The following is a 17,783-nucleotide window of genomic DNA, read 5'->3' on the forward strand; positions in this document are numbered from 1 at the left end:
TGCTCCAAAATCTAATAAAATTTATGCCTGGTTTAATCTATGCTTATGCGTTATGTAACGATGCTATATGATGAAGCTGAAAATGGCTGATATGCTTTTTTGTCTCAACACCACTGAACCATAAACAAAAATGGTGAAAAAGAAAAAATTTCTCAGTGCACTGAGCGTTTATATTATGTAGAAATAAATTTCTCAGTGCACTGAGCGTTTATATTATGTATGTAATAGAGCTTAAAATGGCATAATACTCATGGGTATAGCATGTGGTAAATATAAAGAATTACACAAAGAAACGGATAAACCATTTCAAATAAATAACACAAAACACTGTCTTATACGGTGGAAGTTGATACTCGACAAGATTGTGTTCCACTCGGAGTAGGCATTGTTCAAGATTCACACTTGATGAGATACAGTATGCAAAAATCAGGCTTATGTCCTGTTGTCATGGGACCACCTCATCTCTGATTTGTTCTATATGAGGGATGCAGAGTGCCCAGAGTGGCCCAGTGGTCTAAAGCACTCTCCATTACGGATCACTGCCATCTCACCTCTGTCTGCGTGGGTTCAAGTCTCGGGCTCAGCCAATGTGGATATGTGAGAAAGCTTGCCGGCAGCTTCTTGTGGGTCGGTGGTTCTTTCCAGGGTTCTTCCTCCACCATTAATACTGGCGGCCATATATAGCCTATCTTGTGCAGAAAAATGCTGTTAAACCCTATAACAACAACTATGAGGGATGCCACATTCCAATGAAGGATTTGATTATAAGAAGCTTGTGTGTGGAATTTTCATTCCATTAGTGTTTCCCTGCATACGGAACATGCTGATTTATATAATACTATAAATAAACATACAGAATCTTCCATTTAAAAACAGGGCAGCCTTGGCTGCTTTATCTGCCTTTTCATTATTGTTAAAACCAATCCATCTAGTATTACTGTACTAAGTAATTTTTTTACGATTGTACGAGCAAATCCTGTAAGGTTTGGGATAATAATGGGTTGTTAAATGTTTGTTTCGCAATGCTTTTAGTATGGATAGAAAATCTATAAATACAGTAATTTTTCCTTTTTCAAGAGTTTTTTAAAATATATATATTTTTTAAAAAGGCTATGATTTCTGTGGTTAAAATTAAGGCTTTATCCACATAGATCGACAAAATGAATCCTACACACCCCAGTAGCTCAAAGCAGGTGTATATTTATATAGGTTGCAGAAAGAATGACACAAATTTATGCAAAATTCTTTTTATTGATGTGTGAGTACAACATTTGAAACTGGGTTAACATCACTCAACAAGAACCGATTGTGAGAACCCAAATTTCTCCATATATATTTATTTATGTACATTTATTTACATGTATAAACAATTGCTCATTCACAAGTGAGTATGTTTCAAAAGAACCTCTCAGCTCACAAACCACAGATTCCTTCTTCATGCAAAGAAATAACGTAGACATAGAAGAAAGTCCGTGTAGTGCAACAAAATCATACAAACAAAATTAATAAATCTTCTATTTACAAGTAAATTCTGATTAAATTAACATGATATTATCAGTGCTGTAGTCACCAAAACATTTTATTTGGTACATTGTTTTGTTCTATGTAGTCTGAACAAATTATGAAACCACGATTAAAAGTTAATATTTCTGGGGGAAACTCAAAGCCTTGGAACTAGGCTTGTAAAAAAAAATCCAAAGATTACTGCTGGCAACAAAAGATACACGATTCCTGTTCTAACCAGCACCCAATAATACATATAAAAGCATGAATCACATCAAACAGGTAAAGTAAGGTGTAAATATATCTTGCTAACAAAAATGCAAGATTCAATTCTTCATCAAATCATTGCAGAGAATTATTTTTTGAATCCAGGCTAAATGTTATGAAATAAAGATGTGCAAATGCAGGACCTAACTTTTGCATGTTCCATATATTACTGTATATACATCCTTATAAGGCAAGTCCAACTGCAAACTGCAGTGACCCAGCTCTGCCAAATGTATAATGCACCAGCAGATCTGGGTCTGTGCAATTAGGGGTGATCAGTTGAAGGCACAAAATAGACCCTGATCTGCAGGTGTATTATGTTATGGCAGATCTAGCATTTTGTTGTTGGCAGTTTGACTCGACTTATAATGAGTAAAAACTCTAAATTATAGCTATTATTTGCACAATGCATCTTATGTTCGCATACCATATATACCTGCCTACAAGTCAAGTCAAACTGTCAACAACAAAGATCCTGATTTGCCCTAACATTTTACATCTGCAGATCAGAGTAAATTTGTTTGTTCTACTGCTTGCTTCCAACAAACTGCACAGACCAAGATGTGCCATGTGCATAATGTGATGGCAGATCTGGGTCTGTACTGTCTGCATTTGGACTCGTCCTTTACATGCATTACATGACTACAGACTAGTTTCTGTTGTTTCAAAATAAATAACTAACAGTACAGTTATATTAATGTGCATCACAAAAAAGGACTGATGGTGGAAATACAAAGCACACATTTATTTTTAACCAGTCTTTACAATTGCAAACTAAAACTAAACAGTGAAGGAAAGACACCATGTACAGCTAATGTAGGTTTCAGCCTCTGTCACAAGTAGTATTCAGTACCCAATGTCCTCATTCTTTTATATATATATATATATATATATATATATATATATATATATATATATATGATGTGACCGTTCTTAACAAGCTAGTATGCAGCATGAAATTGAGACAAGCAAGTAACCACGTTATGTTAAAAAAGAAGCTGTGATCTATATGTATGGCGGGTGGGATGATTCCTTTTGGGACCCGTTTTGCATTTTAAATGCAAAAGCTCATTTGGTATAGTTAAAATAAACTGGAATTTTCCCATGCTTGTAATATGCTGTTTTGCTCAAAACTTTCTACTCTTTCCATAAGCAAAATAAATAAGCACAAAAAGAAACAAAAAGCAAAGATAGACTGATGTGATGATACAAAATAAAATCAAAGAGATACAAGTATGGAAGTGTAGTTTTATGAAAATGGTTATTTCAACTTCATTTATCTTGCTGAATGTGTATAAATTCCAGTTACTGTTGGCTTGGAGCCATCATCCCCGAACAAAGGAACAATGGCAATTAAGGCTCTAATGCATTTATTCTATTTCCATACTAACATTCAATTCCTTCTTGTGGGTCAGTAGTTCTTCCCTGGGTTTTCCAGGGTTCTTCCTCCACCAGTTATACTGTCCGCAAGGTATAGCCTATCCTGTGCTGAAAAATGGTGTTAAACCCTAGAACAACATCAACAACTAACATTCGATTCAAAGGGAAATGATTAATAAACCTGCCAAACAATTTCCAAAAAGATACTAAAATTTCCAAAACCTTGCTACAACTTAAGAAAAAAAAACTGCCAAAATTTCCAAAACCTATCAAAATTTCCAAACCTGCAAAAATTTCCAAAACCTGCTAATGATAAACATTTATAAAATTTCTTTGTTAAAATCTAAAAGGTTCCAACAATCAATTACCACAGTCAAATCTCATCTGAATCAATCTAAACAGATGAACTATACAGGATTCAAAATACAAACTGAGAATCTGAATTTTGCTTAAATATTATGTACACACTGTTTAGCTAAGGGAGTGATCTCTAGATAATCTGTATATTTTATTGAAATAAATGGAGTAAAAATGCATCAAGAAATTTGTTAATGCCATAAAAGCACATGACCCAGTGTAACTTTCATCAGCATACCTTTCCTGCTATAAGCAGTCAGAATAAGCTCCTGACATTTTGTGCGTATTTCAATGGAGTACTCAGTGAAAACACCCATCAGATGAAGCAAAATAATCAAGCACATCCCAAGTAAGTCCTGTTCACTAAGGTGCTTAATGATCTCTAAAAGGCTTGATAAGTGTCTTGATGGTTAGACTCAGTCATAAGTTGCGTTGTACAGCTTTCATGTAAAAATGGACCTTATTGAAATTTTAAAAAACTCTGTAAGGTCATGACAAGGGAGTAACATACTAAATTCAAGGAAATTTCATAAAGAATTATTCAGGGATATTTAGACAAACTATTTCATAATTTCTGACCATTTTTTCAACTGGAGGCAAAATTGGATGAAATGAAGCCATATATCAATTAATGAGTAAATGAAAACACTCTGAAGAAAAATATCTGGATTGAAATCAAACATATAAAAAGCAAATTTTCACCATTTTCAAAATGAAGTGTCCAATTTTGAAGTGAATGAACTATATAATGTGATTCTTTGGCAAACTGAAATATGTCCATTTACAATCTGTACTGCTATAGAGTTAACAAGAGAAAAATACTGACAATGCACAGTGATGAAGAACATGGAGCCTGTTTATGAGAGATAAAAGTCTGTTTTCTCACATGATTGTTTTTATGTCTTTGCATAAAACAGTGATACAGAAGGATACTGCAAGAGTTCACTTCAACCAAATATTAATGTTGCAAGGAATTCGAACTTCTGACCTTGTGTCTCTAAATTTATTTAAAGACTACAGCCTTGACAACTGACACAAGCAGAAATGATGACATAAAAATAGTACTATGTACTTCAAATGTTAAAACTACCCATAATTTTCCTAATTTTCCTGGTGCAACATTTCTTCAATAAGGAATGTTTCATAATTAAAAGGGGTGGTCATGTAATTGTATAGCACTTAGTGTTTTATCCTGACCCTGTTCAATTTGAACAGGATGGTTAAGCCTATGAAAAAGTTCCTCCCACCCACCCCCAAATATGAAAGAGACAAAACAAATTTAATTTGTTATTATTCAGAAATGTTTTACTTTACATACTTGCAGATAATTTGCATCCAACTGCAACACAGGACAGCCCTAGAACTGCTATCACATAATATAACATCAGTTCTGGGTCTATGAATTTGGTTAGAACTAATCAGTAGAACAAACAACACAGACCCTGATCTGCCAATGCATTGTGTGACAGCCGATCACTGTCATTGCAGTTTGAAGCTAGATCTGAGATGCATCCCAGCATATGCACCAGTACTTCTAAACCTAAATTTAAAAATAATGACAATGTTACATTTAATTTCAACATTTTAAGCAAATAAAGGGAAGCTTCTTTTAAAACTCACAAAATGCACAAAACATGGGCACAAAAACTGACATGAATATTGAATCCTTTCATTTTTAAAAAGAACTTGTTTTAAACATTACTGATCTACTTTAAAATTGCATTAAAAAACTTTTAAAACCTGCAGAAATAATTTAATCACAAATTATGTATCTGTTTCCTAATTATTGCCTTCAATCACAAACATTTTACTAATCAAATTTACAGAAAATGATGAAAAGAATGTATTTCTACATGGTTTAAAATCACATAACAAATTAAAAATATCCTTTTAATTTACCTGTACAAAAGTGGAGCTGACACTGTTTCATATATTGTAAATTAATACAAAAAACAATTCAGATATAAAACTTTATGCACACTGAACTTGTGACAGTTGATGAAGTAACTAACACCTTACAATTTCACAGCCAAATAAATGGATACCTTAGAGTTCCACAGCCAAGTAACCGGCTACTTCACAGTTCCACAGCCAAATAACCAGCTAGTTCACAGCTCCACAGCCAAGTAACTGGCTACTTTACAGTTCCACAGCCAAATAACCGGCTACTTCAGTTCCACAGCCAAGTAACTGGCTACTTTACAGTTCCACAGCCAAGTAACCGGCTACTTCACAGTTCCACAGCCAAGTAACTGGCTACTTTACAGTTCCACAGCCAAGTAACTGGCTACTTTACAGTTCCACAGCCAAGTATCTGGCTACTTTACAGTTCCACAGCCAAGTAACCGGCTACTTCACAGTTCCACAGCAAAGTAACTGGCTACTTTACAGTTCCACAGCCAAGTAACCAGCTAATTCACAGTTCCACAGCCAAGTAACTGGCTACTTTACAGTTCCACAGCCAAGTAACTGCCTACTTTACAGTTCTACAGCCAAGTATCTAGCTACTTTACAGTTCCACAGCCAAGTAACCAGCTAATTCACAGTTCCACAGCCAAGTAACTGGCTAATTTACAGTTCCACAGCCAAGTATCTGGTTACTGCTACTTTACAGTTCCACAGCCAAGTAACTGGCTACTTCACAGATCCACATCCAAGTAACTGGCTACTTTACAGTTTCACAGCCAAGTAACTGGCTACTTTACAGTTCCACAGCCAAGTAACTAGCTACTTTACAGTTCCACAGCCAAGTATCTGGCTACTTTACAGTTCCACAGCCAAGTAACCAGCTAATTCACAGTTCCAAAGCCAAGTAACTGGCTAATTCACAGTTCCATAGCCAAGTAACCAGCTACTTTACAGTTCCACAGCCAAATAACCAGCTACTTTACAGTTCCACAGCCAAGTAACTGGCTACTTCACAGTTAAACAGCCAAATAATTGGAAACTTTACAGTTCCAAAGCCAAGAAACTGGAAACCTTACAATTCCACAGCTGAAGTAACTGACACTCGACAGTTTCACTTCTTTGGACTTTTTTCATCTATAATTGCCGATTACAGAAAGGAGTAGCTGCAAATGCTCAACAAAACTTGCCATCATGTTAAAATTTATCAAGCTTGTTCTCACCACAGAGGAATACATATATAGCTAATTACTTTTATGTGCGAATTTAAAAGTAATAAAGATGCTTCTTACCTCAATATAAGACAAGTATGTTTATAATGCAGTGCAATGTTAGAGCTCACTACCTCATTATAATGCAAATTTGTTAATAATGCAGTACACTTTTACAACTCAAGACCTCAATAAAAGGCAAGTTTGTTTATAATGCAGTACTTTTATAGCTCCTACCTCAATGTTAAGTCAAGATGTTTATAATGCAGTACACTTTTATAGAACAGCATTATAGTGAGGTACCAGTGAACTTCAAAGCTGGAGCCCATATGCAAGCAGCATGTGCAACTGTTTCAATGCCTGAAAGAAACTCTGTGCTATCTAAGAACAAAGATTTTATTTCTCTATTTATCAACAAAATAATTAGCACATTCAGAAATCTGTTTGAACAAATCTTAGACATTCAAAAGAAGCAAAAACCCATTAGTTCATCATTTTAGAAGAAAGCCAGAGCTTGTAACCTGAAAATAACTACAAACAGACAATGAATAAAACTACGGCAAGCTTTATACATAACAAATTTCCCAACACTATTTCCTACCAAAGAAGGCTAGTATAAATAAATCTAAGGCATTCATTATTTTCACTGCATCCAGATTCACATACATATACACACTCTCTTCTTAAATCTGTGCACTCAAGAATCTGAATGAACAATCAAAGCATCAGGATGGATAGGTTGCAGTCCGATAACCCGAAGATGTGAGGTCCTTTTTCTCTTAAATATCTCCTCGGTATCCACACTGTCATGGAGATATGTTAGCAAAGAGTTTATTTAGAGTTTATGAATGATGCAAACTAAAACTGCCCTACTAGTGACGTACATGTCATCATTGATTAGAAATGTCTGCGACTCCATATTTGTCTAGCACCTGTGTAACATAACCTGCCATATCAACTTCCTGAGCCTCTGCACGCTTAATGAATGGATGTTCTAGTAGAGCAACGTAGTTTGGTCTTTCCTTCACTGACTTCAGTAAGCTGAAAAGGGTTTAAAAAAAAGATTTCATTTACGTGTATGTATGTATGTATGTGTATGTGTGTGTGTGTGTGTGTGTGGATGGATGGATAGAACAACAGTACCATGCGAATAAGCCAATCATTTGATGTAAAAATAAAAAAAGCCATTAAGTCTTTATGGTGTGTGTGTGTGATTTGGATTTTGAATGTAGTTTTAACAATTTTTCAGTCATATCATTATGATGTCTGCAATGTGGCGCTCTATAGTCAAGCTTAGCACTGGGGCATCATGCCGCAGACATGTAGCATGATGTCCCACCCAGTCAGATTATCCTGACACTAGGCCTACCAGTCCTAACACTAATCTATTAATGCTGAGCGCCAAGCAAGGCAGATGTTAGTACCATTTTTATAAGTCTTTGGTATGACTTGGCTGGGGATCAAACCCATCACCTACCACGTCCAAAGCGGATGCTCTAACCACTAGGCCACTTAAGCGGTTGTCTTTATGGTGATTATTTCAAAATACATGATTGATGAGCTCTCAGAAAATGTACTGATGCCATGGTTGCATATGTCGCTGTCTCTAAGTATTAAGAATCTGGCATATGAGCCAATAAGTTCTGATAGGCAATTAATTTAGCTGACCTAATACTGTAGACTACAAGTTTTATTTTTTCCTCCTTAACTTGATGCACAAATTCTTTTCAGAATCAATCCAACTGACAAACAGGACATAACCTTTTACTGTTTATACTTGCTTATAAGTCATATCCAACTGCAAACTGCATTAACATTGATTTGCTGTCACATAATATATGTACAGATCTGGATCTATGCAGTTTGTTGGGAATAATCACCACAGACCCTGATCTGCCAACATATTATGTAATGTCAGATCAGAGTGTATTCTTTTTGAAATTGACTTGACATGTAAGCGAGTACACACTGTACTTAATATGATAAGCCATTTATGAGGAAATAAAACAACAAAAATAACTGGCAGATGTATAATGGTTTATTTGACATGTATAGCAGTTTTTCATCCCCAAACATAAAAGATCAGACAAGGTCTAATTGACTAATGTGCATGCAATTAATATTAAACAAGCTGGTAGCATGACCATTAATTAAAAAGAAAAAAAAATAGGATTGGTCTGTGAAGCAACACAGTCCTCTATTTAAATTTTTCCAAAACAAAACATTACAAACTGTTGATAATTTTATTTAATTGTTTAACCTTTTGGGGCGAATTCACCAAGGAAAAGTAAAATATGTCAATGGCAGCAATCTAGCTGATATACCCTTTCACTGCTTAGCACAAGCTAAGAGCCAAAACCATGGCAGACAACAAATGTCACATTTAATGTTATCGTAGACAAGCAAGTCAGCCATGATGAAGTATGCAACAATGACGTTGTCCATGAAAAAATATATAAAATAACTACAACAGTTTAAAATCAATGGCTGATCTGTTATGATGTGCTACCCAGCAGCTATTTAATTTCAAATTAGAATGTGTACGTTATACAAGAAACATCAATCAATCTACCAGTATTAAATTACAAATTTCTTTTTTAGAAAGACTGTTTCCAGTCCATGAATTATTTTTTCCTAAGACAAATTCCAAAGTAGAGGATAATACTTTTACATTTCGTATGATTCAATTTCATCTACTGGACATAAGAATTTCATTAAACTATATACAAAATAAAACTAGAAAAGAAAACTAACATACGCCCTTGGATTTGTAAAAAACAGTGATTGCATCTTGTTTTTAATACTGAATGTGAGCAAAACTGCTAAATCTACTTTATTTAATAATTCCAACTGTCTCCATAAAGATCTTTGATCACAAATATAAAATGCACAATGTGCAGCACCTTTGGCCACATGCATTTTGCCGTATCTGGAAAACCACCAATGACACAAGGATTAAAACACTGGGCTGGACATGCTTGCTCTAGTCTGCATATGTCCATCAAAGCTCAAAAGCGTTCTGACATGTTCTTCTTGTAGGATTTATTTAAATTTAAAATCCAGTTAAAAGATTTAGGAAAAGAAAGCAACCAAACTCCCTTGGCTGCAGGTGAAAAGGTCAATCAAGCTCGCATGGTATTTATGGGAGACAAGCAAAACTCTAACAATGATTTTCAATTTTTCTTTCAAAGAAACTTGCTTTGGGTCATAATTTGATGTGTCTGGCACAACACTTAGAGACTGGTAATGGAAGCACATGCAAAATACTTCCAAACCATCCTTCCAATTCCAGAACTTTGGATGCATCTGGAAAAATTATTGTGGCTGTTTTGTAAATTATTACATTATTTAATATGAAACAATATATAGCCATGACTCCATATTCACAAAATTCAATAGAGTGTGTACTCAATCTCCATCTTTGGTATTCAATACTGAATAAACTGCTTTAAATGCAAGACATTTTAAAGTGTAAATTTATTCAGTTACAAAATATTTTTTTTAAATAATGACAGTAATTATAAGAAAAGAAAACAAGGATGAATAGTAAATATGGACAATAATACCAAAGAATGGAATGTCTCTTCTACTGGTACATTAACTGCTCCAGCGGCCTAGTGGTTAGAGTATCCACCTTGGATGCCGGAGGTCATGGGTTTGATCCCCAGCCAAGTCATAACAAAGACTTACAAAAATGGTACTAACAGCTGCCTCGTTTGGCGCTCAGCATTAAGAGGTTACTGTTACGACTGGTTGGGCTAGTGTCAGGATAATGTGACTGGGTGTGACATCATGCTACATGTCTGTGGCATGAAAAGCCCCAGTGCTATATACATCACTATAAACTGCCACACTGCAGACATCGTAGTGATATGACTAAAAAATTGTTAAAGCTACGTTAAAAAGTCCAAATCCCATCACTACTGGTACAATGTGTAATACTTTAAGAGAAAATAAGCTAAAAGCAAAAATGTAATATAATAGCTTGAGCATGAATAGTAGGCCACTGACCTTTTTGTGCCTGTGATGAGTTTTACCCTCTACAATGAATAAACCCTTCAAGTTTAAAAGCTCTACCTAAAACAAACATCAACAACACACTGGATACAAGAATTCTATGCCTTGCACAAGTGTTGCTGGCAAGACAAAAACTCAAATTTTAGTGTTCACTAAAGCTGACGATTTGTGAATTCTGAGTCAAATATACATCATCATTATTTCACATAGACCTTAAAACTTACCACTGAGCAATAAAATCTTCGAACTCGGAGGTAAAATATCCTGGGGGTAACTTTGGTGCTGGATCCTTTACCACTTGCTTCAGCTGCTCAAAGGGGGTTGGGGAGGAAGCATAAGGGAATTTTCCTGTAGCAATTTCAATCTGTAAGGAGGATTAGCAAGCCTTAAATACATTTAGCTAGATTTCAATTAAGAACTTTTGTACGTAGTTTTCAAAATCAGATGATAAAATTTAAATTTTATATGTGCAAGAAAACATGGTTGTCATTTAGATACACATACAAGTTGAATATAGGTTTCAATAAAAGAACAGAACATTATGCATATAAGAACACTTGTTTGATATAAACCCAAACTTGCCTTAAAGCCACCTCTATTAAGCAATCACCTCTTTTAAAGAGTTGCTGTCTAAAGTTTCCTCAGACTCAATTTCTGTACACATAAACTTGATGAGATCAAACCTGTTTTAGAATATAATTTTCTCACTTCCTTAAGATGCCTATATACCTGCTTATGAATTGAGTCCAACTGCAAACTGCTCTGACCAAGATCTGCTGCAGCATAATGTGCAGGCAGATCTGGCCTTGCACAGATGGTTAGGAGTAACCAGCAGAACAAACAACACACACACTGGTCTATAGGTGAAATGTGCTTTGTTAGATCAGGATCTTTGTTGTTTGCAGTTTGACTTGACTCATAGGCAAGTATAGACGGTACATAAATCAGTAAGTTAACTTAGATGCTTCAATAAGAATATTAAAAAAATTCAAGGAAACTTTCTTCACACATGAACTTGATAATACTCTTTCATATCTGACATGTTATTTCACCTCTACCAAGTGTACAGATAACAAATTAAGTCGTTCCTCTAGCCACTGTTAAATGTCCGACTGAAGAAAGAAAACTTTTATCTATTGAGCAGCATAAAAAGTTGAAACCAAATGCCACTGGATTATCATACTTAGCAAATGCTATTTTAAAACAGTTTCTATACACACTTTATGCAGTTTGCATTTGTGTACATGTTATACAAGCGTAACATGGAGGAAGTTTTTTCATTGTTTCAAAGTATGTATTAATGACTGAGATAAACAAAATAGGAAACATACCATTGTTATGCCTAAACTCCATACATCAGACTTAATATCATAACCCTGGTTGCCAGTTTCTGGGTTGATTCTTTCAGGCTGTAAAAAAAAAAAGAAGGTTCAAGCATCTTTACTGACATCTGTTGTGAAAAGGAGCCTAGTCAACTATGTTTTTTCTTCTTTCTTTGTCTACATATAAAACAAATAATTTTCATATGGCTGACTCAAATAATTAACAAACTTGCCCTCTTGTAGTATAACTATTTTAGCAAAAGACATTTAAAGACTAAAAGCAGTATGGTAAAACCTGTCTTGAAAGACGACTGCAACGAGAGACAACCTGCCTTGAGAGGCCATAAATAGCAGAATGGTGGTCTTTCAAGACAAGTTCTACTGTACTAACCGGTGGCTATGTGTATACAGTCCATTAATTGTATGAAAGAAATCAGAATAGACTTCTGAAGATTTATGTTTGAGGCAGAAATAAACATAATAATTTTTGCATAACTTTAATAAATAGTTGGCTTAAATGGACTACACTGCACCCTATACAAATGAAAAGGGCTTTAATGTAAATAACAGCACCATTCTTCCTTCTTTGATTCAATATCTTAACACAACCATGTTGATTGTAGCTGATTTGAATCTCAAGGTTTTGTAAAGTTTGCTTGTTTATGTGTTTTATTAAATCATGGTTTGTGGTTTTAATGTAATTTTTGAGGGACCAAAGCAAATTATTCTCTTCCAAAACATAGTATCAAAGTTTCATAAGCAACTTGTTATATTGTTTACGTTACTGAGAAAGGATTCAACATTCATGTTTCCATACTGTATCACTACTACTGCAGTTATTAAATATATGATTCTAAAGAAATTTCAGTTTTCTTAATATGTAGGTAACGGTGTGTAAACAGATGGACAGACAAAAGCAATACACTCCCATCCACAACTGTGACCAGTATCATACTAACTGGGGGGAGGGGGTACCTTATGGTTGCCCCAGGTGAAAGAGATATTAAGGTGCCAAAACAATGGGTGCTTGAGGTCTTGGGGTGTCAAAACCCCTTTGGGCCTTCATCGTCATCCCAGGTGCCATTTACCCTTAGTACACCACTGATTGTGACAGAGTATAAAAATCCCTCTTTGACACTGTTACTGTACGAGTAAAATAAACTACAAGTTTAGTGACCAGCAACTAGTGGTATAGGAGAAGAATAATGGACTAACTGATGGATTAGGGTATTTTACACAAAGTGCAAGGATGGTTGTTAGTGTTTGTGTTGTTTTTTCAATTTTTAATGAAGCTTTAACAATTTTAGTCACACTGTTATGATGTCTGCAGTGTGACAGTTTATAATGATGTCTAGCACTGGGGCATCATGCCACAGACATGCTGCCTATGTCCCACCCAGTCACATTATCTGACACCAAGCCAACCAGTCCTAACACTAAATTCTTAATGCTGAGTGTCAAGTGAGGCAGTTGTTAGAACCATTTTTATAAGTCTTTGGTATGACTAGGCCTGGGGCTTGGGGATGTCTATATTCATATTATAGATTCAATCAAAAGAAATGATATGGGAATAATAGAATACACCTTATGGATTGATGTGGGATTGAGAAATGTCAAAAGCGGCATAATTTGTTACCAGGAATGAGTCTTTGCTGAGTTCCTGCCTAGAAGGTTATAAACCTGATCATAGGATTTCCCAATTTTTCTCATGTCTTTGAATCAATCAACATGGGTTTTTAAGAAAATAGTGACCGAATGGTGTAGTTAAAGCAACGAAAGGAAAAGTAACATTCATATAAAAAAAAATTTATATTTTGAAAGAGCATAATATTAGTTTACACTGAATGATTCAATGTAAACTTGAAAAAGTGGTTACATTCTAAAACTGAACCAATAGCATAAAAGCACAAGATGAAACATCATATATGTGATAACATCATAAAAACTAATCAGAATAGTTATTCATCAACTAAATGCTATTTTTATGTTTGGTAGGGTAGAAAAACAGTCAAATGTGAGGTAGATGGGCATTCTGCTTTGAAAATTACTATCTTTACTGACAGAGGATATGAGAACAATACTCACAGCCATATATGGTTTGCAACCAGCATCCATCGTCTTAGCAACTGAATCCACCAGGTATCCACTGATACCAAAATCACAAATCTTCACCTGTCCCTTTCGGTTGATAAGAATATTGGAGGGTTTGACATCCCTATGTATCACATGCAACTCCGAGTGGAGATAATGAAGAGCCTTTACGACCTGCAGAGAAATTAAGTGACATTATATTTTCTTGTGCATAGCATCGACTCAAATGCTGACAGCACAGACCCATATCTACCATCACAAAATGCCAGCAGCTCACAGACCACAGTGTTGCTTTCATAGATATAATTTTAAACAAACAACACAGTTCCTGATCTGCTAGTGCATTTTGTCACAAAAATATCTGGGTTTTTATTCTTTACAGAATGGTGCTCATTTTACAGTGATATATATGGTATGGCAATAAGTATTACCTAGCAAATTTGTACCATAACATTCAGATGATACCCTTATGTACAGCATGATCAAACCGATGCTGGAAAGTCACCTTGTGAAGGTTACAATATAAATTATCTTAACTTAATCTTGGCATAACAAGGGGAGTTAGAATGGATTCCTTGGTCTGTCCTTCCTAACTTGGAAACCAAGAGATCTGCACATGTTATACAACAAGCACTATCCCTGGACTTCTCCAAGAGCCTGGTTACTTGGTGCTAATAGATAACTTAGGAAACTGTTCAAGTAGTGTTTTGAAGTGGTTAATAGTCTGTTCTATCTGAAGGCAGATTGGCATCTTTGTATATAATTACAAGCTATTCAGGTAAAAATGCTTTCTGAAAATGTGGTAAAATTTTGTTGAATAGTATCTGAAAAGAAAATACAACTGTGATGGTGAACTGGCATCATTTATATAAAATGAAATGCACTTTTCCCCTGGAGTAAAGATAAGATTTTCAAGATGGTTGTTATGGTAGCCAAATTGGAAGTTCTTGCAGCACCATTTCCATTTAGTTCCAACAAGTCCATACAATGTGTGCGTGTGTGTGTGTGCATGTGTGCGTGTGCGTGTGTGAGTTTCATGGCAATCCCTCCAAGCAATTTAGTAGATGCAGGAATAACAAACTTGCACTAATTGATGGATGGAAGATGGTCAACAGACAACAGAGTATCCCACAAACTATTATGGTCTAAAAAAGACAAGCCACATTCATCCTCCTTGTTGTGAGGTTCACCGGGAATCAGGTGATATGACTGTGAAAATGAAAGACGCTGCCATGTCAAGGTCTATAATATGCAAAAGTTTCTATAAATACCTTAGTGGGTTCAAAAGTTATACACACCGATTTCTGTTTTCCCTTGTCACAACCTTGACCCAGAGGAATAGCCATATTATATGACACACTGTCTTGTGATATATAACTGGTTCAAGTTTCATTACGATATCTTCAGTAATCCTAAGTTACACTAAGGATAAGGATACAAGTCTGAATTACGCTTTCCCTTATGACCTTCAGTATTGAGGCAGGGGTGTGGGGATATGTGAAATGGTGGTTCAAAAGTCACATTCTGGACAAGGATACATCACAAAATTACTTTCTCTAGCAGTGACTTTGACTTTGAGGTGGAGAGTGCGTCTATGTTACACACTACACTGACTAGTCAAAATATGTATTTGGACAAAGTTTCATGAAAATCTCTCCAATTGTTGAAAGTTATTTACCAGGCAAAAAAATATTAAAAGATGCATACAATATAACACACCACAGTTAGGACTGTTTTATAAAAATTATTTTACATTAGCATAATCAATGCCAAGGATGATGAATAAATCCTTTGATCGAGAGAGACTGATGCACTGTCCCTACATTTGTTAATTAGGTATAAAGTTTCAATTACTTCATACATGCCAATCTGGGCCTAATTAGAAAACATCTGAGTTTCAAAAACACTATTATGCTAATATACAGTTAGAGTGATGATGAAAATCCGAATAATCATAATACAATGCACAAAGTTCCCACAAGAATGAAGATTTCGAATTTTAGTTCATTTAAGATCGATATGCCCCATGTACAGTTTGTACAGTGTGTAAAGAAAAAGAGTAATTTAGTAAGCAGTTATGTCCTCAATGTCATTTGACAGCTGGGTGAAGTCTATTTCAGAACTGAAAAAGGTGGTAATTCAGTAATGATGGGGACTTTAACAAGGAAATACAGGTAGTGATTGCAGAGTTGATGTACAATCTGCACACATTTGGATGATATTTCAGTGTAATTTTTGAGAAATTTGGCACAAATCTTACAATCACACATCCAAGAAAAATGATGTACCAGAAACCTTGATGAAGTTTATCTCACTCATACTATCTACAATACGAGACACAGCATCAAATAAGATATGATTCTCCACCCTGGTTTAGACCATTTTGTCTATTCCAATGAAAAAGTGGTCATAAAGTTTTTCTTCTGTGAAATGTGTCTTCTTTGCAAATAGTCAAGTCAAAGGTACTTAATCGAAAACATAAAAGTAAATCAGAAAAAAACTCTGACACAAAAAAGAACCTGCTCATTCTCTTTGCCAGTAGATCCATGTCACAGGTTATTTTCACAATTTTTGTGACATAAAAGTCAACCTGAATGAACAAAATTATCAATGTTAAATTCAAGTAAAATTCACTAGGCAAAGAAAAAATATGTCTCTTCTGTTTTAAAATTAGGGCAAGTAGGTAGTTTATTTTAAAAACTTCATATATATTATAAAGATTAGTATCTAATGTACTAAGCACTTCAAGTACTGGGTAAAACCAGCTCAATTAGATGCACAAATCAATTTCTGATATTTTTTTAATGGGGGATGGGAAGTGTTATGGTTGGCCAGCTGGAAACACTCTTTTTTGGCTTACAATTGCTTCCTAAAGTCCACAGTATAAATTTAAAGTTGTCACGTGCTTCTTTAGAAACAGCACTGGTGTGCTTGTTCAGAAACAACACTAGTCTTTTTGTTGTTTTCTCTTAGTATACCAACAAATAACTTTAGTAAATGATGTATGTTGTAAAACATTTCAGATATATATATATATATATATATATATATATATATATATATATATATATACACACACACACACACACACACAGAGTACAAGACTGAGATACATATCCATAAAGTTTAGATATAAGAAAATGTTAAGCTTAGAATTGTTCTGCAAATCTGCAGAGCATACAAATTTTTGCAAAACAATGAAACCAGCCTTTACTAAATACATTAGTGCACTGCCTGCAGCTAAGTGCTAATATACAATGGATCAGAATCTCAAATGCTCATGTCTGTTAAAATGGCCTAAGACGTGATCTCTTAGCACATATACACTGTTCATGATGGTAGATATTATACATGGCAAGATACTGTCAGCACATGTACACTGTTCATTATGGTAGATATTATACATGGTAAGATACTGTCAGCACATGTACACTGTTCATGATGGTAGATATTATACATGGTAAGACACTGGCAGCACATGTACACTGTTCATGATGGTACATATTATACATGGTAAGATACTGTCAGCACATGTACACTGTTCATGATGGAAGATATTATACATGGTAAGACACTGTCAGCACATGTACACTGTTCATGATGGTAGATATTATACATGGTAAGATACTGTCAGCACATGTACACTGTTCATGATGGTAGATATTATACATGGTAAGACACTGTCAGCACATGTACACTGTTCATGATGGTACATATTATACATGGTAAG

The 17,783-nt window shown here is 35.0% G+C and overlaps 1 protein-coding gene across 3 annotated transcripts in view; it reads right to left on the bottom strand.

Annotated features, from left to right (window-relative positions):
* Window positions 1-1,231: 1,231 nt before the first annotated feature.
* LOC149802813 (dual specificity mitogen-activated protein kinase kinase 6-like) overlaps window positions 1,232-17,783 on the bottom strand; it is a 70,487-nt gene continuing 53,935 nt past the window's right edge. For all 3 annotated transcript variants that reach the window (XM_089952256.1, XM_089952254.1, XM_089952255.1), the window contains exons 6-9: window positions 14,048-14,227; window positions 11,972-12,049; window positions 10,865-11,004; window positions 1,232-7,664 (exon numbers count right to left, since the gene is read on the bottom strand). In XM_089952256.1, coding sequence (XP_089808382.1) covers window positions 7,514-7,664; window positions 10,865-11,004; window positions 11,972-12,049; window positions 14,048-14,227 — 549 coding nt within the window. In that variant the 3' untranslated portion in view covers window positions 1,232-7,513. The remainder of the gene's footprint in view (window positions 7,665-10,864; window positions 11,005-11,971; window positions 12,050-14,047; window positions 14,228-17,783) is intronic.

The sequence above is a fragment of the Sinohyriopsis cumingii genome, chromosome 3, assembly GCF_028554795.1.
Source record: "Sinohyriopsis cumingii isolate HCF-2022 chromosome 3, ASM2855479v2, whole genome shotgun sequence".
Taxonomy (NCBI): Eukaryota; Metazoa; Mollusca; class Bivalvia; order Unionida; family Unionidae; genus Sinohyriopsis; species Sinohyriopsis cumingii.